We start from the raw sequence: 27,468 nt of genomic DNA, 5'->3' as shown, positions 1-27,468 counted from the left end.
GTCCAATTTCCATATTCAGGGTGACTCCAGTCAGCGACTGGGGATCTCAATCCTTATGGCTTAAGGTTTCCCCCTCTTGAAACCCAGAGCAGATCTGAGATGAAGCAGGATCGTGTCCCAGGGTTCTTATGTTTTCTCAGGCCAAAAGGCTGATGGAAACAATAGGCTTAACTCTCCTTCTCCCAAACCTCCTGGCAATTAGCACAGGGTAATTTATCCATTAAACAGTAAGATACAGGTTACCACAACCTGCAAAGAGACACAGAGACAATAATACTATTTCACTCAAGTGGCTTCCTAAATGTTAATATTCCTTTTTTGATCTTTGAATCAAAGCCATAGCGATAGACAAGACTTGTTTGTTATATCCCAAGCCCTGAGCACACAGCTCCCCATCTCCCTCTACCAATGCAGACTTGCATTTCAAAGCTCTGCTCATTTACAGATCTGCCTAACCAGTCTCTAAGGTTTGGCCCTGGGTCAGGTCAGTCTGGGAGTTATTAACTCTTTCTGGCCCTGCCACCTTTCAGTGAGATATTAGCTCACACTCCTAACGTCACACCCTGGCACTGCCCCGTGCTCACTGCCATGTTTCCATGGCACCAGTCCCTGCAGTGCCGCAGGCTCCAGAACTGGAGGGATGAGCAGGGGGTGCAGGACGGGGCCCAAGTTGGCACCGGCACCATCTCTGACGTCTCCACCTTGTTCTCTTACAGGCCGATGCCGGGTCCCGGGGAGGTGAGTGTCCTCACAGAGCCTGTGTGTGTCAGTGGGTGTGCAAGGGCCGCGGGTGTGTCTAGGCAGGTATGTCAGCGGGGTATGTCATGGCTGGTGTCCGAGGACATGGTGTGCACAGTGGGTGGGTGTGCAAGGCCTGTATGTGTGTGCCTGAGCGGGTATGTGAGGGTGTGTGTGTGTGTGTATCTGGGTCGGTATACACGGGCAGGATTTGTGTCAGTGGGGTTGTGTCTAGGTGGGTGTGTGAGGGTTGGGGGTGCATAGTAGGCAGGTGTGCAAGGCCTGGTTGGGAGTGTCAGGGGGTGGGTGTGCAAAGGCAGGGGTTGTGTCTGGGCAGGTGTGTCTAGGCAAGTGTGTGAGGGCAGGGTGTATGGAGTGGGTGTGTGTGAGAGGCCTGAGTGTGTGTCTCAGTGGGTGGGTGTGCTAGGGCAGGGGGTCTCAGCAGGTGTCTGTGTCAGTGGGTGGTTGTGTGTGGGAAGTGCATATTGGTAGGTGTGTCTGGATGGGTATGTGAGGGCAGGGTGTGTGAGCAGGTGTGTGAGGAAAGGGTGTGTGTATGAGTGCATGTGTGATGACAGGGTGTATCAGTGGGTGGTTGTGTGTCTGGGCAGGTGTGTAAGTGGAGCGTGCATGTCTGGGGAGGTGTGCGTGGGTAGGGGTGTGTCTGGGTGGATGTGCAAGGGTAGGGTGTGTGTCGGGGTGGGTGTTCAAGCACAGGAGCTGTCAGTGGGTGGTTGTGTGTATGTCTTGGTGTGTGTGTGAGGGCAGAGTGTGTGTGTGTGTGTCTGGGTGGGTGTGCAAAGACAGGCGGTGTCAGAGGGTGGTTCTGTGTGTCTGGGTGGGTGTGCAAAGACAGGGTATGTGTCTGGGCAGATGTGCAAGGGTAGGGGATGCTAGGGGGTGTGTGTGAGGGCAGAGGGTCTGTCTGGGTGGGTGTGCAAGGGCAAGAGGTGGGTGTGAGTGGGTGTGCGAGGGCAGGGGGGTCTGTGACGCCATGTTCTCTGCATCACCCTGTGCCCCGTGCTGGAGCTGCCCCCTGCAGACTGGTTCTTCGCACCCCCGATCACAGCAGGGTGCAGGGCTGCGCTGGGAACTTTGCTCTGCTCATGGCTGGAATGAGACTAAATCCCCCCCCCCCACCCCCAGCGGGCTCGTGGGGCCAGGCGGTCGGTCGGGCTGGGCTGGGCTGGGCTGGCCTGGCCCGGTGGCGCCCCAGAGCGTGTGCCAGGGATGGTGCTATGGGGAGCTGGGCTGGGTCTCTCGCTGGGCAGTCAGGCCGAGCTCCTGTGTCTAACCCGCTTCCTTCTCCCAGGGAGCCGGCAGCCCCGGCGGGCCCCACCCAGGATGCACCTTGCACAGGTAGGAGCCGGGCATGGCCCTGGGCCAGCTGCATGGGGCTGGGGCGGGGGGGGGAGCACTCAGGGTAGGTGCAGCACGGGCAGCGTGCCAGGCCAATGGCACCTCGCTGCGCCTCTCGTGTGTGGGCATGTGGGCAGCTGGGGAGGGCGCGTGGGACATTGGGGGTGGGGGGAGGGGCATACCAAGTATCTGCCAATTCCCCTCCCCCTCCAGAAGTACCAAAAATTAGTAACTTTAAAAAACAAAATATTTTGGCATCAAAACTTGCTGCCTCCCCTCGACCAATCTGAATGAGCCTGGCAGGCCCAGCCCCCTGCCCAGCCCCCGACCCCCAGCGCAAGTCGAAAGGGCCTTCACCAAACCCAGTAGGTTTGACCAGCTGCCCCATTGCCATGTGTGTGTCGTGCCTCCCTGGGGAGCTGCATGGAGCCAGGTGTCACCTCCCTGCCGCCCCGGGGTGCAAAGGGCTGCCCAGCCCTGCCCTCCAGCTCCCCCACCCATTCAGCCATTCCCTGCCTGTACATAAAAACGGCCACACTGGGTCAGACCAAAGGTCCATCTAGCCCCATATCCTGTCTGCCGACAGGGGCCAGTGCCAGGTGCCCCAGAGGGAGTGAACAGAGCAGGGAATCAGCAAGAGATCCAGCCCCTGTCACTCATTCCCAGTTTCACAGCAGTCAGAGGTTTTAGGGACACCCGGAGCAGGGGTTGCATTCCTGACCACCTTGCCTAGTAGCCATTGATGGATCCGTCCTCCAGGAACTTGATCTTTTATGAACCCAGTTATACGTCTGGCCTCCACAGCATCCCCTGGCAAGGAGTTCCACTGGTTGACCATGTGAAATATTTCCTTATGTTTGTTCTAAACCGGCTGCCTATTAATTTCATTTGGTGACTCCTGGTTCTTGTGTTATGTGAAGGAGTAAATAACACTTCCCTACTCACTTTCTCCCCACCAGTCATGATTTTATAGACCTCTGTCATATCCCCCCTTAGTCGTCTTTTTCAAGCCGAAAAGTCCCAGTCTTATTAATCTCTCCTCATATGGAAGAAGTTCCAAACTCCTAATGATTTTTGTTGCCCTTTTCTGAACCTTTTCCAATTCCAATAAATCTTTTTTGAGATGGGGCGACCACATCTGCACACAGTATTCAAGCTGTGCACATACCATGGATTTATATAGAGACAATATAATATTTTCTGTCTTATTATCTCTCCCTTTCTTAATGATGCCCAACATTCTGTTCGCTTTTTTGCCGGCCGCTGCACATTGAGTGGATGTTTTCAGAGAACTCTCCACAAGGACTCCAAGATCTTTCTTGAGTGGGAACAGTTAATTTAGACCCCATCATTTTATATGTAGAGTTGGGATGATGTTTTCCAACGTGCATCACTTTGCATTTATCAACATTGAATTTCATCTGCCATTTTGTTGCCCAGTCACCCAGTTTTGAGAGATCCTTTTGTAGCTCTTCGCAGTCTGCCTGGGACTTAACTATCTTGAGTAGTTTTGTATCATCTTCAAATTTTGCCACCTCACTGTTTACCCCTTTCTCCAGATCATTTATGAATTGTTGAACAGCAGGGGTCCTAGTACAGATCCCTAGGGCTCCCTGCTATTTATCTCTCTCTGCTGTGAAAACTGTCCATTTTTCCTACCCATTGTTTCCTGTCTTTTAACCAATCACTGATCCCTGAGAGGACCTTCCCTCTTATCCCGTGGCAGCTTCCTTTGCTTAAGAGCCTTTGGTGAGGGACCTTGTCAGAGGCTTTCTCAAAGTCCAAGTACACTATAGCCACCCTGGTCCACATGTTTGACCCCCCCAATGAATTGTAATAGCTTGGTGAGGCCTGATTTCCCTTTACAAAAACCATGTTGACTCTTCCCCCAACAGGTTATGTTCATCTGTGTGTCTGACAAGTCTGTTCTTTACTAAAGTTTCAACCAGTTTGCCCGGAACTGAAGTCAGGCTCACAGGCCTGTAATTTCCGGGATCACCTCTGGAGCCTTTTAAAAAATCATTTGTTACTTTATCCTGTGGCACCTTGCTATAGTCTATTTGTTAGTCTATAAGACTAACACGGCTCCCCTCTGATATTTGTTACTTTAGCTCTCAACCAGACAGGTGGTACAGAAGCTGATTTAAGTGATAGGTTACAAACCACAGTTAATAGTTCTGCAATTTCATATTTGAGTTCCTGCAGAACTCTTGGGTGATACCACCTGGTCCTGGTGACTTGTTGCTGTTTAATTTATCCGTTTGTTCCAAAACCTCCTCTACTGACACCTCAGTCTGCGGCAGTTCCTCAGATCTGTCACCTAAAAAGAATGGCTCAGGTGTGGGAATCTCCCTCACATGCTCTACAGTGGAGACTGGTGCAAAGAATTCACTCAGCTTCTCCGCAATGGCCTTGTCTTCCCCGAGTGCTCCTTCAGCACCTCCAGCGTCCAGTGGCCGCACTGGTCGTTTGCCAGGCTTCCTGCTTCTGATTTACTTACGGAATTTTCAGCTGTTAGTTTCTGTGACTCTAGCTGGATGCTCATCACATGCTTTCTTGGCCTCGTTACACTTCCACACGTGCCTTCCCGGCGTCCATGCTCCTTTCTCTTTTCCTCGCCAGGAGGAAGGGAGAGCGTAGGGAGAGCTCAGCCTGGTGAGGCCGATACCTGCTCTCCCCGCCAGCCAGCTGCTCACGCCGATGGGCTGCCTCCTGCCCAGGCCCTGCCCCCGCCTGGGCTCAGCTCCCCTGTAAGGCAGCTGCCTGTGTCTCCAGCAGAGAACCCGGACAGCTGCACCTACGCAGATCTGACCTTCCCCAGCGCTGGGGCCGGCAGGAGAGGTGAGTGGACGAGCCGGGCTGGGGAAGGATCCCAGACTATCCCTGCTCCGTGCCAGGCTGCAGGGGATGGTTCCCCACCCAGCCCCGCAGCCCCATAGGACACAGACCCCCAGCCCAGCCTGCTCCTCCTGCGGCCCCAGCCTAGGGCGTGCGGCAGCTGTGCCGACCTGGCACCGGCCCCATGCCCTGCACACCTCCCCTGGCTGTATCAGCGCTGGCTCACAGGGACCAGGCGTGCCCCTCCTGACCCAGCCCTGCGCTATCTGTGCCCACCGCCCACGCCCAGAGCACGATCCCTGGCTAGGCCAGGGCTGGCAGACACTGGCATGGAGCTGAGCATCGGAGCCTGGGGCCGGGTGTTGGAGGGGGATCCCGCCTGCCGTGCTGAACCAGGGCCCAGGCCCAGGCCCTGTAAGCGTGGGGGCTGGAGGGGGAGCGGCTGGCATGGCAGCGTCTGCTTCTCCTGCAGCAGTGGGCCCCAGGTGGGGGCTCGTTGGGGCAGCATGGCCGTGGGGAGGTGTAGCACCCAGAGGGGGGCAGGGAGTGTGGGGCCTTTCCCTGGCGCCCGTCCTGCTAACCGCGGTTCCTCTGCCTCAGGTCCCCAGCCTGCACCCCAGAGCCCCCCAGCGCCAGCAGAAGGTAAGTGGCGCTTCTGGCCACAGTGGACTGGCCTGGTGGGGGCATCCGGAGATGAATGTCCCCCGGGGGGAGAGCCTGGCCAGCAGCCTGGGTCACCCTGAGCCCCCACCAGGGCCCCATTGCAGGAGAGTCGCTGGTTTCCTGTGGCCCTGCTGGGCACCGCCCCCTCGCCACGCGTTACCAGCGGGAGCTCTGCACAGCATCCGAGTGATCCCACGCCCCATGGGGGGAAGGGACGCCCACGGCCATGGCCTGACAGACGCCTCCTTCCCCACACCACAGGCCTGGTGGGAGGCAGCCCCAGTGAGTCACCCCGTGGGGGCAGGGACAGGCGAGGGAAGCTGTGGTTCAGCGTTGCTGTGTGGTTATTAAACAGCAGAGGCGGCTGGGCGAGGGGTCCCTGTATAAACAGCCCCCGGTGTCCCACCCCAGAGGCAGGCGCATCTCCGCACCGGGCGAGGAGTCCCTGTATAAACAGCCCCCGGTGTCCCCCCCCAGAGGCAGGCGCATCTCCGCACCGGGCGAGGAGTCCCTGTATAAACAGCCCCCGGTGTCCCACCCCAGAGGCAGGCGCATCTCCGCACCGGGCGAGGGGTCCCTGTATAAACAGCCCCCGGTGTCCCACCCCGGAGGCAGGCGCATCTCCAGAGTGGGTGAGGGGTCCCTGTATAAACAGCCCCTGGCCCTGGTGTCCCACCCCAGCATTGGGCAAGGGGTCCCAGGACCCTTTTCTAACTCATTCAGGTCTCTCTGCAGAGGTCACCTATTCTGAGCTGATGCCATACAGGGGAGCCAGGTGAGCTGTCCATCCCGGCACCCTCCCAGCTCCGTTCCCTCTGGAGTCACAGCACAAGGCACTGGAGCCTGGAGCAACCCACCTCAGTGCAGCAACACTCAGCAGCCTTGCCCGGGGCTGTGAGCACACGCAGCCACCCTCCCTCCCTGACATGTTCTGTACCGGACACGGTCCAGCTACAGCGCTTGCGTCAACGCCGGCCGTGCTCAGCAGCAGGTGCTTTGCTCTGCCAGCACTCGCTGAGTAACGTGTGATACACACCGCTGCCTCGTGGCTGGACAGGACAACGCAGTTCAGCTTCCCCTTCCAGTTCTCCGTTCTCTCGCTTCCCGTGGTTACAGGATCGCGCTGGGACGGATCAGTCTGGGAAGCGTCTCTGAATCGTCCTGGTTCTCGAGTTCCACGACTCGAACACACGGCGGCTCGCTCGTCAGGGGGCCCATTAGTTACCCTGAGTGGCTGTGGCTGGTTTGGAATCCTTGAGTCGTCCTGTTCTGCGTCCGCCGTCTGCTGAATCTGCTGTCAATGGTTCTTTCTGCGGAACAAACTGCAGCTGTCGCCGGTTCCAGTTGGACTCTGCACTTGGGGCTCAGTCTCTCATGAGCTGGGCACTGGATTCTTTGTCTTTACGGCAGCTGGAGCTGCCCATCCAGTTTGACATGGACACAGCCACTAGATGCTGGACCCGGCAGCTCTGTAACCGCACGGTGTGTGCTGTAAAAGCGTTCGAGTTCTTCTAGCCTTTTCAGCCGATTTGGCTGCTCTCTGCATGTCTGGTCACTTCAGAGACAGATCCCACCCCCCACCTCCCCGGAAAAAGCTGGAACAGCAGTTCTGAGTTGTCGTCCTATCAGGGGTTGTGCTGGGCTGTATCCAGTAGCTGCTGTTGGTGTTGATCTGTAACTCAGAGGAGCAAGGAGTGGATCTTCCTGCTGCAGGATTTCCTTGGCTGCCTGGACAGCTCTCTCAGCCTCTCCATTTGCTTGTGGGGAATGTGGGCTGCTAGTAACAGGATAAAATCCTATTTTGTTCCAAATGACTTAAATCCTGCTGCAGTGCACTGTGGCCTGGTGTTCTGGAATATCGAATGAGCACAAGTGCACTTCCATGTCAGTACCTGTGACACGTTATGTCTTTCAAGTACATTATTTCCATATACCTGGAAAAACAGGCCCTATGACCTGTCATAAACAGATAGTTAAGGGTTAATGCCTCTTTTACCTGTAAAGGGTTAAGAAGTTCACCTAGCCTAGGAACCAATGGGGGAACAAGATGTTTCAGAAAGAAGGAGGGAAGTTTCCTTTGTTTAGAGTCAGTTTCCGTTTCAGCCGGAGTGGAAAAGATCAAGGAACCAGCCTCTTATCAGAGTAGTAAGTTTTAGAAAAGAATAAATAGGTTTACGTTTATTTTCTTTTGTAACTTGTCTTTGTGCAATTAGGAGAATAATCAAATTTGGGTATTCTTGTGTGTACTAAGGTTTTTGCCCAGGGGAACATCCTGTGTTTTAAATCTGTTGTCTATGAGATCAGCTTGTATGCTGTCTCCCAGAGGTTTTTTTCTTTTACCTTTCTTTTCTTTAATTAAAAGCCTTCTTTTTAAGAACCTGATTGATTTTTCCCTGTTTTTTAGATCCAAGGGGATTGGATCTGGACTCACCAGGAATTGGTGGGGGGAAAGGAGGGGGGATGGTTAAATTCTCCTTGTGTTAAGATCCAAGGGGTTGGATCGGTGTTCACCAGGGACTTGGTGAAGAAGTCTCTCAAGACTATCCAGAGAAGGGAGTCAGTATTTGGGAATGGTGGCAGATCTAAGCTGGTAGTTAAGCTTAGAGGTGTTCATGCAGGTCCCCACATCTGTACCCTAAAGTTCAGAGTGGGGCTGAAACCTATGACATGACCAGATAGGGATGTCCTCTGAACTTGCATAAATCCGCAGCTAGTCTCTTCCAAGGTCCCTCTGGTAGGGATGTTTGTACACTCTGTGGTTCATTGTCTCTTAGAGGTGATTTGTACTGGGTCTCCTTTCAAAAATCCAATCTCATCGAGTCCTCCATCAAGTTCTTCCCCCTTTCTCACTAGGCCCATCATGGCTGCCACGCTGCGGCTGAGAAGACTGTTGGTCTTTGATCCTTTGACCCCGTGCACGGTGAATGCACAGCCTTTGTCTCTAAGGTGAACTGGCCTATGCAGAACATCTCCAGGGCTAGTCAGAGCTGAGCCAGGTGACATCAGCTCTGGGAAGGTTGAAGGTGATAGTAAGTCCCTTCTCAGAGGACTGTGACATCAGCTCCTGAGTCACTTTTAAAGTCAATAGTCTTGCCAAGAATATTCAGGTTCACTCTCCAGGCAGGCCCGGTGTCATCACAAGTGATAGATCCCAGAAACAACAGCTCTTGATTGCCAGTAATACCAGCCAACTCCCTGATGGGTATTTCTAGTAGAGATAAGGAGGTGCTAGTCCCGTTATATAAGGCATTGGTGAGACCTCATTTGGAGTATTGTGTGCAGTTTTGGTCTCCCATGTTTAAGAAGGATGAATTCAAACTGGAACGGGTACAAAGAAGGGCCACTAGAATGATCCGAGGAATGGAAAGCCTGTCGTATGAAAGGAGACTTGAGGAGCTCGGTTTGTTTTCCTTAACCAAAAGAAGGATAAGAGAAGATATGATTGCACTCTTTAAATATATCAGAGGGATAAATACCAGGGAAGGAGAGGAATTATTTCAGCTCAGTGCTAATGTGGACACGAGGACAAACGGATATAAATTGTCAATTAGGAAATTTAGGCTTGAAATTAGACAAAGGTTTCTAACCATCAGAGGAGTGCAATTCTGGAACAGCCTACCGAGGGAAACAGTGGGGGCGAAGGACCTCCATGACTTTAAGATTAAGCTGGATAAATTTATGGAGAGGATGGTATGATAGGATAACGGGTTTAGTCAATAGGTCAATAACGTGCCACACTGGTAATTAGTACAAAGGGTCAATGTTGGGATATTGTTAGCCTTTTCCAGAGGGTCTGGCTGGAGAGTCTTGCCCGCATGCTCGGGGTTCAGCTGATCGCCATATTTGGGGTCGGGAAGGAATTTTCCTCCAGGGTAGATTGGCAGTGGCCCTGGAGGTTTTTCGCCTTCCTCCGAAGCATGGGGTAGGGGTCGCTTGCTGGTGGATTATCTGCTACTAGAAGTCTTTAAATCATGATTTGGAGCATTCAACAGCAGAGTCAAGGGAGAGAATTAGTTCAGGAGTGGGTGGATCGGCTTATGTGGTCTGCATAGAATCATAGAATCATAGAATTCGAGATCAGAAGGGACCATTATGATCATCTAGTCTGACCTCCTGCAAGATGCAGGCCACATAAGCCGCTCCACCCACACCATAAGCAAGCGACCCTGCCCCATGCTTTGGAGGAAGGCGAAAAAACCTCCAGGGCCACTGCCAATCTACCCTGGAGGAAAATTCCTTCCCGACCCCAAATATGGCGGTCAGCTGAACCCCGAGCATGCGGGCAAGACTCTCCAGCCATACCCTCTGGAAAAAGGTTAACAATATCCTATCATTGACCCATTGTACTAATTACCAGTGTGGCACTTAATTGACCTATTGACTAAGCCCGTTATCCTATCATACCATCTCCTCCATAAACTTATCTAGCTTAATCTTAAAGTCATGGAGGTCCTTCGCCCCACTGTTTCCTCGTAGGCTGTTCCAGAATTGCACTCCTCTGATGGTTAGAAACCTTTGTCTAATTTCAAGCCTAAATTTCCTGACTGACAATTTATATCCGTTTGTCCTCGTGTCCACATTAGCACTGAGTTGAAATAATTCCTCTCCTTCCTGGTGTTTATCCTCTGATATATTTAAAGAGTGCAATCATATCTCCTCTTATCCTTCTTTTGGTTAAGGAAAACAAACCGAGCTCCTCAAGTCTCCTTTCATACGACAGGCTTTCCATTCCTCGGATCATTCTAGTGGCCCTTCTTTGTACCCGTTCCAGTTTGAATTCATCCTTCTTAAACATGGGAGACCAAAACTGCACACAATACTCCAAATGAGGTCTCACCAACGCCTTATATAACAGGACTAGCACCTCCTTATCTCTACTAGAAATACCTCGCCTAATGCATCCCAAGACCGCATTAGCTTTTTTAGCGGCCACATCACATTGCCTACTCATAGTCATCCTGCGATCAACCAGGACTCCTAGGTCCTTCTCCTCCTCCGTTACTTCCAACTGGTGCGTCCCCAGCTTATAACTAAAGTTCTTGTTAGTCATCCCTAAATGCATAACCTTACACTTCTCACTATTGAATTTCATCCTGTTACTAATACTCCAGTTTACAAGGTCATCCAAATCTCCCTGGAGGATATCCCTATCCTTTTCCGAATTTGCAATACCTCCCAACTTCGTGTCATCCGCAAACTTTATCAGCCCACTCCTACTCTTGGTTCCCAGGTCAGCGATAAATAGATTGAATAAAATCGGACCCAAAACCGAACCTTGAGGAACTCCACTGGTAACCCCCCTCCAACCCGACAGTTCCCCCTTCAATACGACCCTCTGCAATCTCCCCTTTAACCAGCTCCTTATCCACCTCTGGATTTTCATTTCGATCCCCATCTTTTCCAATTTAACCAGTAATTCCTCATGCGGTACCGTATCAAACGCCTTACTGAAATCAAGATATATTAGATCCACCGCATTTCCCTTGTCTAAAAAATCTGTTACTTTCTCAAAGAAGGAGATCAGGTTGGTTTGGCACGATCTACCTTTTGTAAATCCATGCTGTAATTTGTCCCAGTTGCCATCGGCCTCATGCTCCGTAACCACTCTCTCCTTTAAAAATTTTTCCATGATTTTGCATACTACAGATGTTAAACTAACAGGCCTGTAGTTACCCAGGTCACTTTTTTTCCCCTTCTTGAATATAGGAACTACATTAGCTAATCTCCAGTCAAACGGTACAATCCCCGAGTTTAGAGATTTATTAAAAATCATCGCTAACGGGCTTGCAATTTCACTCGCCAATTCCCTTAATATTCTAGGATGAAGATTATCCGGGCCCCCCGATTTACTTCCATTTAGCTGTTCAAGTTTGGCTTCTACCTCAGATACCGTAATGTCTACCCCCATATCTTCATTCCCATCAGTCCCTCTATCACTATTCCTTAGCCCTTCATTAGCCTCATTAAAGACCGAAGCAAAATATTCGTTCAGATATTGTGCCATTCCAAGATTATCCCTAATCTCCACTCTGTTTAAAGTTTTAAGCGGTCCCACTTCTTCTTTCTTGGTTTTCTTCCTATTTATATGGCTAAAAAACCTTTTGCTATTGGTTTTAATCCCCTTCGCTAGGTCCATCTCCACCCGGCTCTTTGCCTTTCTCACTGCTTCCCTACACCCTCTGACCTCAATAAGGTAGGTTTCTTTGCTAATCCCTCCCATTTTCCACTCCTTGTACGCTTTCTGTTTTTTCTTAATCACCCCTCTGAGACGCTTGCTCATCCAGCTCGGTCTAAAACTGCTACCTAGGAGCCGTTTTCCCTTTCTCGGGATACATGCCTCTGACAACTCCTGCAATTTACGCCTGAAGTAACCCCAGGCGTCATCTGCCTTTAGATCCCTAAATATGTTAGTCCAGTCCACTTCCCTAACTAGTCGCCTCAATTTAGTAAAGTTAGCCCTTTTGAAATCATATACCTTAGTCTCAGATGCACTATTGATTATCCTCCCATTTATTTTGAAACGAATTAGCTCATGATCACTCGAGCCAAGGTTGTCCCCTACAACTATTTCCTCAACAAGGTCCTCGTTACTCACCAAAACCAGATCTAAAATGGCATCCCCCCTCGTCGGTTCAGCAACTACTTGATGAAGGAATTCATCAGCTATCACGTCTAGGAAAAGCTGAGCCCTATTATTATTACTAGCATTTGTTTCCCAATCTATATCCGGGAAGTTAAAGTCCCCCATGATCAAACAGTTCCTATTAGTATTTACCTCCTTAAAAACATTAAAGAGCTCTCTATCCATCTCCAGGCTAGATCCCGGCGGTCTATAGCACACCCCAATCACTATCCCGGGGGAGGCTCTAGTAGTTTTCTTCCCCAATGTGACCATTGCCCAAACAGACTCCGTATTATCCATTACATTGCTAGTTATTTCGTTACATTTCACCTCATTATTGATATACAATGCTACTCCCCCACCTTTACCTTTGCATTGGTCTTTCCTAAACAGCACATACCCTTCCATACCTGTACTCCAGTCATGGCTACCGTTCCACCATGTTTCGGTTATTCCTACAATATCCGGTTTCAATTCTCGGACCAGGAGCTCCAGTTCCTCCATTTTGTTACCTAAGCTTCTCGCATTGGTGAACAAACATCCTAATTTTTGCTGTTTGGCTCCTCTCACCCTTTTCACCTAACTTGGTAGGGACACAGTACTACCAGTATGACTTGCCGGTCTAGTATCCGTCCCCCTCCCTCTTCCTTATACCTAACCGTCCCTCTCTGGTTATATCTGTTGTTATCCTGTTGTTTTCACTCTCAATGTATAAATTTGGCGTGGAGAGCACCTGGACCTCTCCCAACCATCTCCCCCCAGTGTCTAGTTTAAAGCTCTTTTAATCAGATGAGCCAGCCTCCCTCCTAGAAGTCTACTTCCTTCCCTACTTAGGTGGAACCCATCCCGTGAGAACAGTTGTCTGTCCCCAAAAGCCTCCCAGTGCCCATACATCCCAAAGCCCTCCTTGTAACACCACTCCCTCAGCCAACTATTAATCGTCACGATCCTGTCACCCCTTTGGCGCCCTTCTCTAGGGACAGATAGGATCCCACTGAAGATCACCTGAGCCTCAATTTCCTTGAGTGTCTTACCCAACCTGGCATAGTCTCCTTTGATCCTCTCTAGCGAGAATCTAGCCGTGTCATTCGTTCCTACATGAAGGATGATCAACGGGTTCTTACCTGCTCCTCTTAGGATCCTTTTCAACCTCAGGTCCACATCCCGTATTTTAGCGCCCGGTAGACAGCACACCCTTCTGTTCTCCGGATCGGCCCTGGTCACAGGCCTGTCCAACCTTCTCAGTATGGAATCCCCAATCAGATAGACCTGCCTTTGCCTGGGGACAGTGCGGTCCTCTAACCTATCCTCCGTCCCCCCTGGTTGCAAGCTCCTTCCATTCCTATCATTCCTTGTGGTTCCCGTTAAGCCATCCTGCATCCTCCCTGGGCCCAAACTTGGTGCTGCCTCCATCGACTCCTCCCCTCTTTCTATCGGACTAGCCGCTCTTCTCTTTTTCCTTGGCCTCCCACCGTCAGCTACCACCTGCTTTACCCCTTCCTCATTCTCCAGACCTTCAAACCTGCTCCTTAGCTCTATTTCTCCCTCACTGACCCTCCTTTTTCTCGGTCTGCTTCTCACGGTCACATACTTCCACCGCCCATCTTCCTCATCTGGCAGTCCCCCCTTGCTGGCCTTAGCCCCTGCTTCCCCCTTGGGCATTCCCCTTCGGTCACTGCTTGCCATTGCTCCATCAGCTGCTCGAACCCCCTTCTATGCTCTACCAGGGTTTCTACCTGCAGCTCTAGGCCCTGGATCTTTTCCTCCAACAGCTCTATTAGGCGGCACTTCATGCATACATAGTACTGGTCTGGGTCCCCCGCTAGGACGATGTACACACCGCAGCTGCTGCATGCTCTCATCCTCGGTGTATCATCCGCTGCTTGGCTCATGGCTGCGGCTGTCTCGGCCTCGCTCGGCGTTCTTACCTGGGGAACACGGGGGACACGGCGCCGCCCCCTTCTGCCTCCCCCTGTAAACTCCCACTCAGACTCCCCTGTTCGCCGCCCTGTTTGCTGGCTCCTGTGCCGCTGCGATCAGCTGTGCCGCTGCCTGGCTGGGCGGCCGCTTTTATAGGCCCCTCCTCAGCCTAGCTCCGCCCCCTACTCAGGGCTCGGCTGCCCGCTCAGCAGTCTGCCCCGACGGGCCTCTACAGATAGATACAAGCACTACAAAGACAGATGCAAATACGCATCTTGCAGGAGGTCAGACTAGATGATTATAATGGTCCCTTCTGATCTTGAATTCTATGATTCTATGATTCTATGATGACTTTGGTGCAGCAAAGAGCTGCAGAATGTCCCTATTTCATGCATTTATGACACCGTGTGCCTGTGGCTGGACATGCATCATCTCTTGGGATATGATGTTTTCTACCCCTTGTGCACGTGGGCTGGAATTTGTTCCTCTTAGCCAGGGAGTTCTCTCTCCTTGCCTCGGGGGGGTTATAATAACTTTTAACACTGAAGTGCTTTTTACAGTTTCTAAGCTAGCTTCTGGTTTTTCAAGTCACTCCTGTCTGTTGTTGGACTAGTTCAGACTGCTTTGCTATCTGTGTGTAGGGTTAAATCTCTGTTAACTGTGTCACAGAGTTTGGGGGGACACAAGGCCCGGCACCCCCGGCTTCCTGCGACTCACCGTGACTCTCAGCCAGGCAGTAAAGCAGAAGGTTTATTAGATGACAGGAACACAGTCCACATCAGAGCTTGTCGGCATAAACAGGACCCCCTTAGTCAGGTCCTTTTGGGTAGTAGGCAACTTAGCCCCCAACCTCGGGGTTCTTGATGATTCTCCAGCCAGCCCAAGACTGACCCTCTCCAGTCCCTCCTTTCTGGCCTTTGTCTCTTTCCTGGGCCAGGAGGTCACCTGATCTCTTTGTTCACCTTTAGCTAGTCCCTTGCAGGGCGGGAAGGGCCCCGGCCATTAGTTGCCAGGAGACAGAGTGTCGGCCATTTATGCACACTGGCCCTTTGCTCTGCAACAATCTCACCCCCTAGAGACAAGAAATGCACAGGGGAAACTGAGGCACCCACACAGTATTCCGAGGAAACATTAACAGTCCCACTTCGTCACAAGCTGTAAAAAGGTTTTTATCTGTGTCACGGAGTGTGGGGGAGTCAGGGCCCGGCACCCCCGTCTCTCTGTGATTCACCAGGACTCTCAGCCAGCCAGTAAAACAGAAGGTTTATTTAGACGACAGGAACACAGTCCAACACAGGTTTTGCAGGCACAGACAACAGGATCCTCCCCAGTTAGGTCCATCTTGGGGTCCCAGGAGCATCCCAGCCCCCTTGGGGGGTCAGAGCCCTGTCTCTGCTTCCCTCCATTCCCCAGCCACCTCCTGAAACTCCTCTCACTCTCCAGCCTTTGTTCAGCTTCCCAGGCAGAGGTGTCACCTGGCCTCTAACCCCTTCCTGGGTTCTCATGTTACATGCTCAGGTATCTTCCCTCCAGCCAGTCTCCCATCCCCCAATGCAGACCGTCCTCACAGGCCAACACCTCCGCCCTCCCTCAGCATTCACAGACCACAGTCAGAACAGTTCCAGTTCGTCACAATCTGTTAACCCAGTGTCATGGGGTCCCCAGGCGATGCTCTGGAACTGCTCCCCACCAAGCCAGGCAGGACTCTGGGGAGCCTCCTCTCCCTCGGAGCAGCCTGTCTGCAGGGCAAGAAGCTCCCACGGCTTCACCGCCTGGGTCTCTCCTTGGAGCATTCAGCATCCTCTGCCCCTCCGTGCGCTTCCCCCAGCGAGTCCGCCCAGCGGGGTCCTGGGGAAGCCACCGGGTCCTGCCCCCCCACTGCACAGTCAGACCTGACTCTCAGCCAGCCAGTAACACAGAAGGTTTATTAGACGACAGGAACACGGTCCCAAGCAGGGCTTGTAGGTACAACCAGGACCCCTCAGCCAGGTCCCTCTGGGGGCGAGGAGCTTAGACCCCAGACTTGGGGTTCCTGCCTCTTCCCAGCCAGCCCAAAACTGAAACAAACAAACAAACAAACAAAAAACCCAGCAGGCTCCCTCCCTTTGTCCAGTTTCCCGGGCAAAGGTGTCGAATCCCCACCCCCTTCCTGGCTCAGGTTACAGGCTCAGATCCTGTCCCTCACCTAAAGTCACCCCCTGCTCTCCCATCCCCCATGCAGAGAGTCCCAGCCAAACTAAACGACATTCCCAGGTCAGTCTGCCCCGCTCCCTGCTGCGTCACACCCAGTAACCAGCCTGTCTCTCATATTTTCATGTTTTGCTTTTCCCAAATCACAGTGTTCGGCCAATGTACAGAGCTCTTGTAAAACACTCAACATTCCCCCTGATCCTTGAAGTATGTGGTGAAAACGTGCTCTTTCATAGACCACACATCTCTGCAGTATAAAGTATGAATCAAACACAGCCGGAACCTTTTCATAGTCATCTTTGTAACTGTCTTCAGTAAAGTCAAAGGGTTTAAAGACGTCCTTTGCAGGCTTCCCCATAGCATAAATTTTAAAAGACACCTATATATCTTCAGTGGTTTTGTGGAGTTTGTTTGCAGTTCAGAATCTTGCAATATATTGCATCCAGTCTGTCCACTGGGAAGGTTTGTCAAAGCTGAAGTTCTGAAAAGTGGCATGTTGATGAGATCCTGCAACCTTTGTTTCTGTTCTTAGTTTACTCCCGGCACCACGCCATGTTCCTCTGTCCCAGATACCGGCTGGCGACCGAGCTTGCTTACAGGCCAGCTGTGTTCGTCCTGAGATCCTTTAATGCTCCGCCAGGTATGGCTGAGCATCATTTACATAAGGTGTTATATACACAGCACCACCTGGTGGCTGAACACTGTAATGCAGTTTAGCATCCCATTCCACTCCTGTGACCCCAAACACCCTCGCATTCACACCCTACACACCACAGTGAACATCTGTGCATGACATATGCCTTGGGGGTGTCATTTGAAAACTAATAACCCGCTGGTCAATAATATCATGGAGAAATGTCTGTAGCACCAGTAGATGTAAAGTCATGAATTCCCCCATACGATGTTCAAACAGGCAGTCCTGCCAAGGCACAGGCAGTCAGGTGGGCCTATCCCCAACGAAGGAATGTGTGTTTACCTCCATTTACATAGGTAGGTGAAAAGGGTCTCCCAGACAGCAGGGGTAGGTGAGGGCTGAGAACGGAACAATCTACATTTCAGCAAACTCAAGAAAGGGAAGAAATAGTACAGAGCTCCCCTCCCCCCCAGACTCCACAGTATTCTTGCCAGCAAGTTAAAGAAGTCTGGGCTGGATGAATGGACGGTAAGGTGGATAGAAAACTGGCTAGATGGTCGGGCTCAACGGGTAGTGATCAATGGTTCCATGTCTAGTTGGCAGCCGGTATCAAGTGGGGTGCCCCAAGGGTCGGTGCTGGGGCCGGTTTTATTCAATATCTTCATTAACGATCTGGAGGATGGTGTGGACTGCACCCTTAGCAAGTTTGCAGATGACTCTAAACTGGGAGGAGTGGTTGATACGCTGGAGGGTAGGGATAGGATACAGAGGGACCTAGATAGATTAGAGGCTTGGGCCAAAAGAAATATGATGAGGTTCAACAAGGACAAGTGCAGAGTCCTGCACTTGGGACGGAAGAATCCCATGCACTGCTACAGACTAGGGACCGAATGGCTGGGCAGCAGTTCTGCAGAAAAGGACCTAGGGGTTACGGTGGACAAAAAGCTGAATATGAATCAGCAGTGTGCCCTTGTTGCCAAGAAGGCTAATGGCATTTTGGGCTGTATAAGTAGGGGCATTTCCAGCAGATCGAGGGATGTGATCATTCCCCTCTACTCAGCACTGGTGAGGCCTCATTTGGAGTACTGTGTCCAGTTTTGGGCCCCACACTACAAGAAGGATGTGGATAAATTGGAGAGAGTCCAGCGGAGGGCAACAAAAATGATTAGGGGGCTGGAGCACATGACTTATGAGGAGAGGCTGAGGGAACTGGGATTGTTTAGCCTGCAGAAGAGAAGAATGAGGGGGGATTTGATAGCTGCTTTCAACTCCTGAAGGGGGGTTCCAAAGAGGCTGGAGCTCGGCTGTTCTCAGTGGTGGCAGATGACAGAACAAGGAGCAATGGTCTCAAGTTGCAGTGAGGGAGGTTTAGGTTGGATATTAGGAAACACTATTACACTGGGAGGGTGGTGAAGCACTGGAATGGGTTCCCTAGGGAGGTGGTGGAATCTCCATCCTTAGAGGTTTTTAAGGTCAGGCTTGACAAAGCCCTGGATGGGATGATTTAGTTGAGTTTGGTCCTGCTTTGAGCAGGGGGTTGGACTAGACACCTCCTGAGGTCCCTTCCAACCCTAAGATTCTATGATTCTATGATTCCATGTTGCCTTCCTCACAGCTTGAATAAACTTTACTTTGAGAGTAACCCCCAGAAGAATCCACTTCAAAGGTTCACTGAACGATAACGGCAAGAGGCAGAGAACCCCTAGTTCTCTCTCTTTCACCTTAGAAGACAAAGGCCCCAGCACCTTCGGTCTCCTGGGAGAGATCCAGAGCGAGGAGCGGGTCCAGCACCATCTTGCTGGAAGACCAAGGGGAAAAGACCAGCTGAAACAAAGCCTGGAGCCAAAACGTGCTAGGTTACGTTTCAGACTGTCAGATGCATGTTTTCACTTTTATTTGCTGGTAACCGTCTCTAACTTTAGCTCTTATACTTGAATTCACTTCACATCCTGTCTTCTTTTGTTTTGTTTTGTTTTGAATCCAAACCAGCCCAGTGCGGTGTTTGAACTGAACTGTTTGGTGGTTCCACTTAAAGTAATTGTCATGTACGTCCAGATAAGGGTAGCACAAAATCCCTCCTGGGCAGCTGTACTGAATCTTTACCTGTAAGGGGATAAGAAGCTCAGATAATCTGGTTGGCACCTGACAAAAAGGACCAATAAGGAAAGAAGATCCTTTCAAAGCTGGGGAGGGGGGAGGTTTTGGTTGTGCTCCCTTCGTTTGTTCCCTCTCTGGACGGAGAGAGAGACCAGGCAGGTAAAACATCTCCTGAAAACATACCTGAAATGATCCAGCTAAGATTACAAAAATTGTAAGTAAGGGCAAGGAAATGCGTTAGATTTTCTTTTGTTTTAGCTTGTGAATTTTCCCTGTGCTACGAGGAAGGGAGTTTTATTCCTGTTTTTGTAACTGTGAAGCTGAGTCAGAGGGGAATCCTCTGTGCTTGAAATCTTTTTATTGCCCTGTAACGTTACCTTCCAGCCTGGTTTTTCAGGTGTGATTCTTTTACTTTTTCTTTACAATAAAGTTCTTCTTTTAAAAACCTGATTGATTTTAGTGTCCTAAAGATAAAGGGTCTGGTTTGTACTTACATTAAAGGCAGTTGGTTGATATATTATTCTCAACCCTCCCCAGGAAAGGGGGTGAAGGGGCTTGGGGGAGTTCAGAGTGGGGAGGGAACCCTGACAGTAATAAACTGTTGAATATTGACTCCTTACAGGGCCAATGAACCTTAATATCCCTCTGACTGTTCCAGGAGAGGGCTGGACATTTTAGAACACGTTTTGGGGAAAACTCGGGCTGGCAAGAGCATGGAGCCGCCTCAGTTGTTAACCCCAGCTGGTGGAAGCCAGTGGGAATCTTGGACCAGGCAGAGACACCTGCTGTAGGCTGTGGGCATCCCAGGCAGAGCCACAGTGGCACAGCAGTGAGAGGCACTCGGGGTCACAGGGTTAGAGGTGCCACAGCCCCTCACTAGTCTGGGCTGCACCCCAGAACGTGACCACTGCCCATTACACCTCGTCCCAGCTCAGGGCGTGGGGCCTGGGCAGGGGTCAGTGGCTACGCTGTGGAGGCGCTGCAGCTCGACACAGAGACCCATGAGCGGTCACTACCCTCTATCAGCCACGCGTCAGGCCTGACGTACTCCCTCCACCTACCACACTGGGTCCTTCAACCCAGGGCTCCGGGCTGAGGACAAGGGGTTCGGAGTGCGGGAGGGAGTGCGGGCTCCAGCTGGGAGTGAAGACTCTGGGATGGGTCCGGGGATGAGTGGTTTGGGGGGCAGGAGGGGGCTCCAGGCTGGGGTAGGGGTTGGGGTGTTGGGGTGCGGGCTCCAGCTGGGGGCTTGGGCTCTGGGATGGGTCTGGGGATGAGGGGTTTGGGGGCTGGAGGGGGCTCTGGGCTGGGGCAGGGGGTTGGGATGTTGGGGGAGGTGGGCTCCAGGAGGGAGTTTGAGGGCAGGAGGGGACTCCAGGCTGGGGGAGGAGGTTCGGGATGTGGGGTCCCAGCTGCGCTTACTGTGGCCAGGGCCAGCTCCAGCGTTTTTGCTGCCCCAAGTGGCCAAAAACAAAAAAACAAAACCAAAAAAAGCCGCAATCGTCTTTGGCGGCAATTCGGCGGCAGGTCCTTCCCTCTGAGAAAGACTGAGGGACCCGCTGCTGAATTGCCGCCGAAGAGCAGGACGTGCCGCCCCTTTCCGTTGGCCACTCCAGGCACCTGCTTACTGCGCTGGTGCCTGGAGCCGGCCTTGACCGTGGCTCCCAGGATGCGGCCACCAGGTCCCTGCAGTGCCTAGCGGTGGTGCATGTGTGGCCAGGGAGGCGCCGCACACTGCCCTGGTGCCTGCAGGCACCGCCCCCGCAGCTCCCATTGGTCGCGGTTCCCAGCCAATGGCAGCTGTGGAGCCGGCACTAGGGGCTGGGGCAGCACGTGGAGCCTCCCTGGCCGCCCATGCGCCTAGGGGCCACAGGGACCTGGCAGCCACTTCGAGGAGCCACGTGGAGCTAGGGCCGGCAGGGAGCCTGCCTGAGCCCCAGGTCCCTGCGCCGCTGCAGACCGGACTTTTGCTGGCCCGGTCAGCAGTACCAACCAGAGCTGCCAGGGTCCCTTTTCCACTGGGTGCTCCAGTCAAAAACCAGACTCCTGGCAACCCTACCAGTGCTGGAGCCGAGGGCCCCACGGGGAGTGGGAGAGGGCAGCCCGAGCGGTACTACTGACAGGCCACTGAGCGCAGGATCTGCCCCCCCACCTCCATGCAGGTGTCTCTGGCGTCCCGCTGAGGGCCAGGGTTCCTCCCATGGGGCGGCTGGGGGGCGAGGGGGGTGCAGGGGTCCCTGGCACAGGGGGCGCTTGGGCTGAGGCATGAGATGGAGGAGCTGGCTCCCAGTCCCTCTCTGCCAGCCGGCCAGGGGACACCTGGGGGAGTGGCTGCTGGCGGCCGGGGGCAGCGAGGTGGCAGGGTGTCATGGACCCCCAGCACTCGTACTCTCTCCTGGCTCCGTACGGTCCCTGAGGGGAACCCCTTTCAGTACAACAGCCTTTCCGGGGGGTCCACTCTCTCTCGGGGTCAGGCCCCTCCGCCTCCTCTCCTCCATCCTTTGCACCCCTCTGGCCGGAACCGGCTGGTCAGGCCACCGGGGTCCTCTCCCCACAGCCCATTGTCCCCCACTGGACAGAACCGGCTGAGACTCCCGAGCCGGGTCGCCAGGTCACCAGTCACTGGGGTCTCCACCCTCCAGGCCATCGGCCGGGGTCCTGTGTTCCCTCTCCCACCACCTCGTTAAACCAGTAACCCCCAGGGAAACCGAGTCGCACCCCTCTGCCTGCACCCCCCGGCTCCGGGGCTGCTGGGGCAGGATGGGGGGGCACCGGGCGGGCGGGGTCCCCAGCAGAGCCGCGCCCCGGGACCCCCTGACTCCCCCGCCCTGCCTGTGACCCGGGGGGCGGGGCTGCCTGGCTCCCCGGGGGCGGGGCTGCGCCGAGGCCCCGCCCAGCTCGTGCCCCTGGCAGGGGGCCGGGTCTCCCCTCCGGCCCCAGGGGCGCGATGGCCGGTCCCGGCGGCGCCGCTCTAGCCGCCCCCGCCGCGCTATGGTCCCCGCCTGGCGCTGATTGGTGGAGCGGCGGGGCGGGGCGGGGCTCTGCGGCGCCCCGCCCCCGGACACTTCCCGGCGGGATCGGGCCCCATGGAGTTCCCGGGGTCCCTGTTTCCCGCCTTCTGCAGCGCCGGCCCCCGCGACCTGCCCGGCCCCGCCCGCCTGGGCTGGGGGCTGCGGCCCAGTGCAGGCCCGGCGCGGGCCAGGTGCGGGGGTCGGACCCGCGTCCCCGGAGCCGGGCGGGTCGGGAGTGAGGGGCACCGGCAGAGCTGGGGCTGGGCTGGGCTAGGGGCTGCAGGTCGGGAGTGAGGGGCACCCACAGAGCTGGGGTGGGGGCTGGGCTGGGTTGGGGGGCTGCGGGTCGGGAGTGACGGGCACCGGCAGGGCGGGGGGGCTGAGCTGGGCTGGGGGGGCTGCGGGTCGGGAGTGAGGGCACCCACAGAGCTGGGGTGGGGGCTGGGCTGGGCTAGGGGGCTGCGGGTCGGGAGTGAGGGGCACCTGCAGGTCGGGAGTGAGGGCACCGGCAGAGCTGGGGGCAGAGCTGGGCTAGGGGCTGCGGGTCGGGAGTGAGGGCACCGGCAGAGCTGGGCTGGACTGTGGGGGCTGCGGGTCGGGAGTGAGGGGCACCGGCAGGGCTGGGGTGGGGCTGGGCTGGGCTAGGGGGGCTGCGGGTCGGGAGTGAGGGGCACCCACAGAGCTGGGGTGGGGGCTGGGCTGGGCTAGGGGGGCTGCGGGTCGGGAGTGAGGGGCACCGGCAGGACTGGGGTGGGGGCTGGGCTGGGCTAGGGGGGCTGCGGGTCGGGAGTGAGGGGCACCGGCAGAGCTGGGGGGGATCCCAGCTGTGGGTCGGGGTGGAGCTGCCTTGGCCGGGCTGTGGCGGGGGAGGTTGGGGTGCGTCGTGCAGGCCGGGGGGGCTGCATTAACCTGTCTGTGTTGTGCCCCTCAGCCCCAGGAGAACTTTATTCCACTTCGCAGGACGAAGGGCGAGAGCTGGGCCCCTGCCGAGGCGTGTGCGGTGCCGTTCCTGCCCCCCAATGCGAGTGAGAGCCCCCCCCGGCCAGGCCCCGAGTGGGGGGGGGAGTTGGGGGCCCTACCAGGGAGGGGCCCGGCTGGCCCTGAGCCTGGCACCTCGGGAGCCATTTGTTAATTAGTGTCTGTGTGGGGTGGGAGGGGGCCTGTGTCATGGGGCCCCTGATCTCTTCCTCCTCGTAACCCCCTGGGGGCTGGCAGAGCTGCTCATGCCTGGGCGGGGGCGGGGTAGCACTGCCCCCACCCCACCCGATGGGGGGCGTAGGCCTGGCCCCCCCCCTCGCACGCCAGGCTGGGATGTGATGTGTTCCCTTGCGCGCTGTGCTAACCGCCTGGCCCTGCCCTTCTCTCACGCAGGCTGCCGTGTCCCCACGCTGACGCCCCACGACATCCTCTACGTGGGGCAGATTCAAAGGAAGCACCAGGCCAGCAAAACTGGGGGGGCTGCTCTGGACTTCACGGGGCAGGTAATCCCGCAGGCGGCGCTGTGCTGAGGGGTCTCCCTGCCGTCCCTGCTCCCCGTGGGCCGGCCCAGCAGCTCCTGACAGGCCTGCCCGACGGGTGGGCTCCAGGGGTGCGGGGCTCAGGCGGGGAGCAGCCCCGGGGGGTGTGATCCAAGAGAGGGCATCCGGGAGCTCCCCGTGGGCGTGGGGCAGAGCGAGAGGTGGTGGCTCCTCAGGCCCTTCCCCACCACAGCCCAGCGGCTGGAGCCCGAGGAATCCATGGCAGGGCCCAGGCTCCAGCTCTGCCCAGCCGGGCGCTCCAGGGCGCTGCCTCTGTCGGTGACGTCTCCGCAGGGCCGGTGCTGAGCCCCAGCTTGTGAACAGGCTCTAGGAGGATCCGTTCTGTGGGCCAGGCCCCACCCGGGGGCCGCTCTTCCTCTAGGGTCGGCTGCGCGGCCTGGAGCCGGAGCCCCTGGGCTCCACCCCTGGAGCTCTGCCCATGAGTCCCACTGAGCCAGGCTTCCGGCCGCAGGGACCAACGCCCCAGCTGGTGCCCAGGCCCTGGAGGTTCGTAGGGCAGTCCAGGGAGGCAAAGGTGAAGACAGCTCAGTCCGGCCCCCGTCAGGCTCCCACCCTGCCAAGTGTAGGATCCCTGTCCGCCTGCCCTGGGTGAGAGCTGTGTCTCCACAGGCCCTGGCACCGTCCCCCTTTGCTCTCCTGCCCGGGCTGTGGGGAAAACCGCTCTCTCCTGGGTGGTTGGTTTCCAGGTGTGACGGTCCCGGCCCCTGGCGCTCCCCTGTCTGATCCTCCAGTGAGACGCCCCCACGGCCCCTGCTCTGCCTGGGAGCCGCTTTAACCCCTCTGTGCCCACTGGGGAGCAACCCCCTGGCAGGCACAGGGTCAGACAAGTGTCACGTGGGCCCAGCATGCACTGCTCCACAGACTGGCCCCATTGCATGCTGGGCCCGGTCCTCTCCGCGCAGCACGTCCCTAGTGGGGCTGGGTTGGGAGCTTCCCCGTCCCCACTGACCTTGGTACGCCGGTGTCCAAGCCTCCCGGCTGTTCCCGCTGGTGGGGCAGGGCAGGGCAGGGCAAGGCTCTCGTAGATGCCAAGGCCAGAGGGGTCGCTGGGGCCAGCTAGGCTGAGCCCTGCCCCCCAGGAATCCCCGGCTGAGCGCAAGCGGAGCTGCTAGGAATCCCCCGGCCCGTCACTCGCTCTGCTTAATCTCCTCGTCATTAGATGCTGACGCCCTATCGCCAGGCTGAGCTTGTCTGGCTTCAGCTCCCAGCCCCCGGCTCGGGTCAGCCGTGCTCTGCCCGGCTCCGTACCCACGTGCTGCGGCGCCCAGGGATGGGGCCAAGGTCCCGCGGGGAGCTGGCTGAGCCGGGTACGAAACGTGGTCCCCCCAGGCCAGGCCTGTCACACTGACCCTGCCTCTCTCCCCGGCAGCTGGCTCGTTTCTTCCTGGATCACCCTGAGGAGGCCTTCGGCGCCATGGGGCGGCTTCTTCAGGAGAACTTCTACCTGGGGGAGGCGCGGCTGCGGGTGAGCGTCCCTCGCCGGGGCTCCTCTGAGCCTGACCCAGAGACGGGATGGGGCAGCACCCACCGCGCTGCGTCTGGAGCCACCGCGACTCCCAGCCCCTGCCCCCAGCTGTGGGAATAGCCCCCTCCCCCCACACACCCAGGGGACCCACTGCGCTGGGCGCTGCGCAGACGCAGAACAAAGGCGCTGCCCCCCCCCACACTCCCCCTGGGGCTCACACTCACAGATGAGCCCAGGAGACAGTGGGGCAGTGCGGTCAGCACAGCAGGCAGGGCTCCTGCTGGCATGTGTGCCCTGCGCCCTCCCGTGTGCCCTGCGCCCGCCCCAGCAGGCCCACCGTCCCTGCCCCACCTCGTGTGCCCTGCGCCCTCCCCTGTGCCCTGCGCCCGCCCCAGCAGGCCCACCTTCCCTGCCCCACCTCGTGTGCCCTGCGCCCGCCCCAGCAGGCCCACCTTCCCTGCCCCACCTCGTGTGCCCTCCGCCTGCCCCAGCAGGCCCACCTTCCCTGCCCCACCCCGCCCAGCAGGCCCACCTTCCCTGCCCCACCCGCCCCAGCAGGCCCACCTTCCCTGCCCCACCCCGTGTGCCCTCTGCCTGCCCCAGCAGGCCCACCTTCCCTGCCCCACCCCGTGTGCCCTCCGCCCGCCCCAGCAGGCCCACCTTCCCTGCCCCTCCTCGTGTGCCCTGCCTCCGCCCCAGCACCCTCGGTCCCCTCCCTCACCTTGTTTGCCCTCCACCCATCCCGTGCTCTCATTCCTTTTCCCCCAGCGCGTGTGCCCCCCAGTGCCCTGGTACCCCTCCCCTGGCGCGTGTGCCCCCCAGTGCCCTGGTACCCCTCCCCCGGCGCGTGTGCCCTGGTACCCCTCCCCCGGCGCGTGTGCCCTGGTACCCCTCCCCCGGCGCGTGTGCCCTGGTACCCCTCCCCCGGCGCGTGTGCCCCCCAGTGCCCTGGTACCCCTCCCCCGGCGCGTGCCCTGACCTCGGCCTGTGCCCTTCCTCCCGGCAGAGCAAGGCGCGGGAAAACGCCATCTCAGTGAAGACCCTGGTCCAGGAGCTTGGCCGGAGGGCGGGCAGGCGGTGAGTGGTGCCCAGGCACTGCCCTCTCCCCTCCGCTCAGGGGGCCGTGGGCACGGCCGGTGGGCAAGGGGTGCAGAGCCGGGCTCAGCCTCCAGGCACCGTGTGCGTTGGTCATGGACAGCACAGACCCTGCGTGCCAGCGTCCCCGGCCAGCACGGCTCTGAATGCTGCTCCCCCGGCTCCTGCCTGGCCCGCGGCGGCTGGGGGGGCCCCACAGCAAGGCTGGACTGCGGGGGGAGCTGGGCAGAGGCTGGGGGCTGTTCCCAGGGCCTAGACGTCCCCTGCCTCTGGTGCCCAGCCCCAGTGGGGCAGTTTGTTACACAGTGTGGGCGGGGGGGCTGCGGGCTGGGCCCAGCAGTCAGGGGATAGGGTCAGTTCGTGGCACTGGGGAGGAGCTGTTCAGGGGCCCCTCCCTGCACGTCTGTCCTAGGTAGCAGCAGCCTCCCTGATGGCTGGGGGCCGGGGAGGGGCAGGGCTGAGCTGCCCCCGATGCCCGGCTGGCTGGGGGCTGGGGAGGGGCAGAGCTGAGCTGTCCCCGATGCCCGGCTGGCCGGGGAGGGGCAGGGCTGAGCTGTCACCGATGCCCAGCTGGCTGGGGAGGGGCAGGGCTGAGCTGTCCCCGATGCCCAGCTGGCTGGGGAGGGGCAGGGCTGAGCTGTCCCCGATGCCCAGCTGGCTGGGGAGGGGCAGGGCTGAGCTGTCCCCGATGCCCAGCTGGCTGGGGAGGGGCAGGGCTGAGCTGCCCCCGATGCCCGGCTGGCTGGGGGCTGGGGAGGGGCAGGGCTGAGCTGTCCCCGATGCCCGGCTGGCTGGGGGCTGGCTGGGGAGGGGCAGGGCTGAGCTGTCCCCGATGCCCGGCTGGCTGGGGAGGGGCAGGGCTGAGCTGCCCCCGATGCCCGCCTAGCTGGGGGCGGGGGAGGGCAGGGCTGAGCTGTCCCGATGCCCGGCTGGCTGGGGGCCGGGAGGGCAGGGCTGAGCTGCCCCCGATGCCCGGCTGGCTGGGGGCTGGGGAGGGGCAGGGCTGAGCTGTCCCGATGCCCGGCTGGCTGGGGCTGGCTGGGAGGGGCAGGGCTGAGCTGTCCCGATGCCCGGCTGGCTGGGGCTGGGCAGGGGCAGGGCTGAGCTGTCCCGATGCCCGGCTGGCTGGGGGCTGGGAGGGCAGGGCTGCGCTGTCCCCGATGCCCGGCTGGCTGGGGGCTGGGGAGGGGCAGGGCTGAGCTGTCCCCGATGCCCGGCTGGCTGGGGGCTGGGGAGGGGCAGGGCTGAGCTGTCCCCGATGCCCGGCTGGCTGGGGGCCAGGGAGGGGCAGGGCTGAG

At 57.0% G+C, this 27,468-nt stretch overlaps 1 protein-coding gene and 1 long non-coding RNA gene across 2 annotated transcripts in view; both read left to right on the top strand.

The window, feature by feature from the left end:
• The first annotated feature begins 714 nt into the window (after nt 1-714).
• LOC120408294 lies at nt 715-7,629 on the top strand. Its single transcript, XR_005600591.1, has 5 exons — nt 715-738; nt 2,051-2,097; nt 4,720-4,938; nt 5,536-5,577; nt 6,334-7,629. It is a non-coding gene; the product is annotated as an uncharacterized LOC120408294 (long non-coding RNA).
• An 829-nt stretch (nt 7,630-8,458) lies between these two features.
• TAF1C (TATA-box binding protein associated factor, RNA polymerase I subunit C) overlaps nt 8,459-27,468 on the top strand; it is a 28,518-nt gene continuing 9,508 nt past the window's right edge. Inside the window, exons 1-6 of the mRNA XM_039544376.1 lie at nt 8,459-8,518; nt 22,186-22,263; nt 23,004-23,097; nt 23,444-23,553; nt 24,980-25,075; nt 26,082-26,152. Of these exons, the coding sequence (XP_039400310.1) occupies nt 8,459-8,518; nt 22,186-22,263; nt 23,004-23,097; nt 23,444-23,553; nt 24,980-25,075; nt 26,082-26,152 (509 nt within the window). The remainder of the gene's footprint in view (nt 8,519-22,185; nt 22,264-23,003; nt 23,098-23,443; nt 23,554-24,979; nt 25,076-26,081; nt 26,153-27,468) is intronic.

Source organism: Mauremys reevesii, linkage group 6 (genome assembly GCF_016161935.1).
Source record: "Mauremys reevesii isolate NIE-2019 linkage group 6, ASM1616193v1, whole genome shotgun sequence".
Classification (NCBI taxonomy): Eukaryota; Metazoa; Chordata; order Testudines; family Geoemydidae; genus Mauremys; species Mauremys reevesii.
This window is presented reverse-complemented; position numbering and strand designations above follow the sequence as displayed.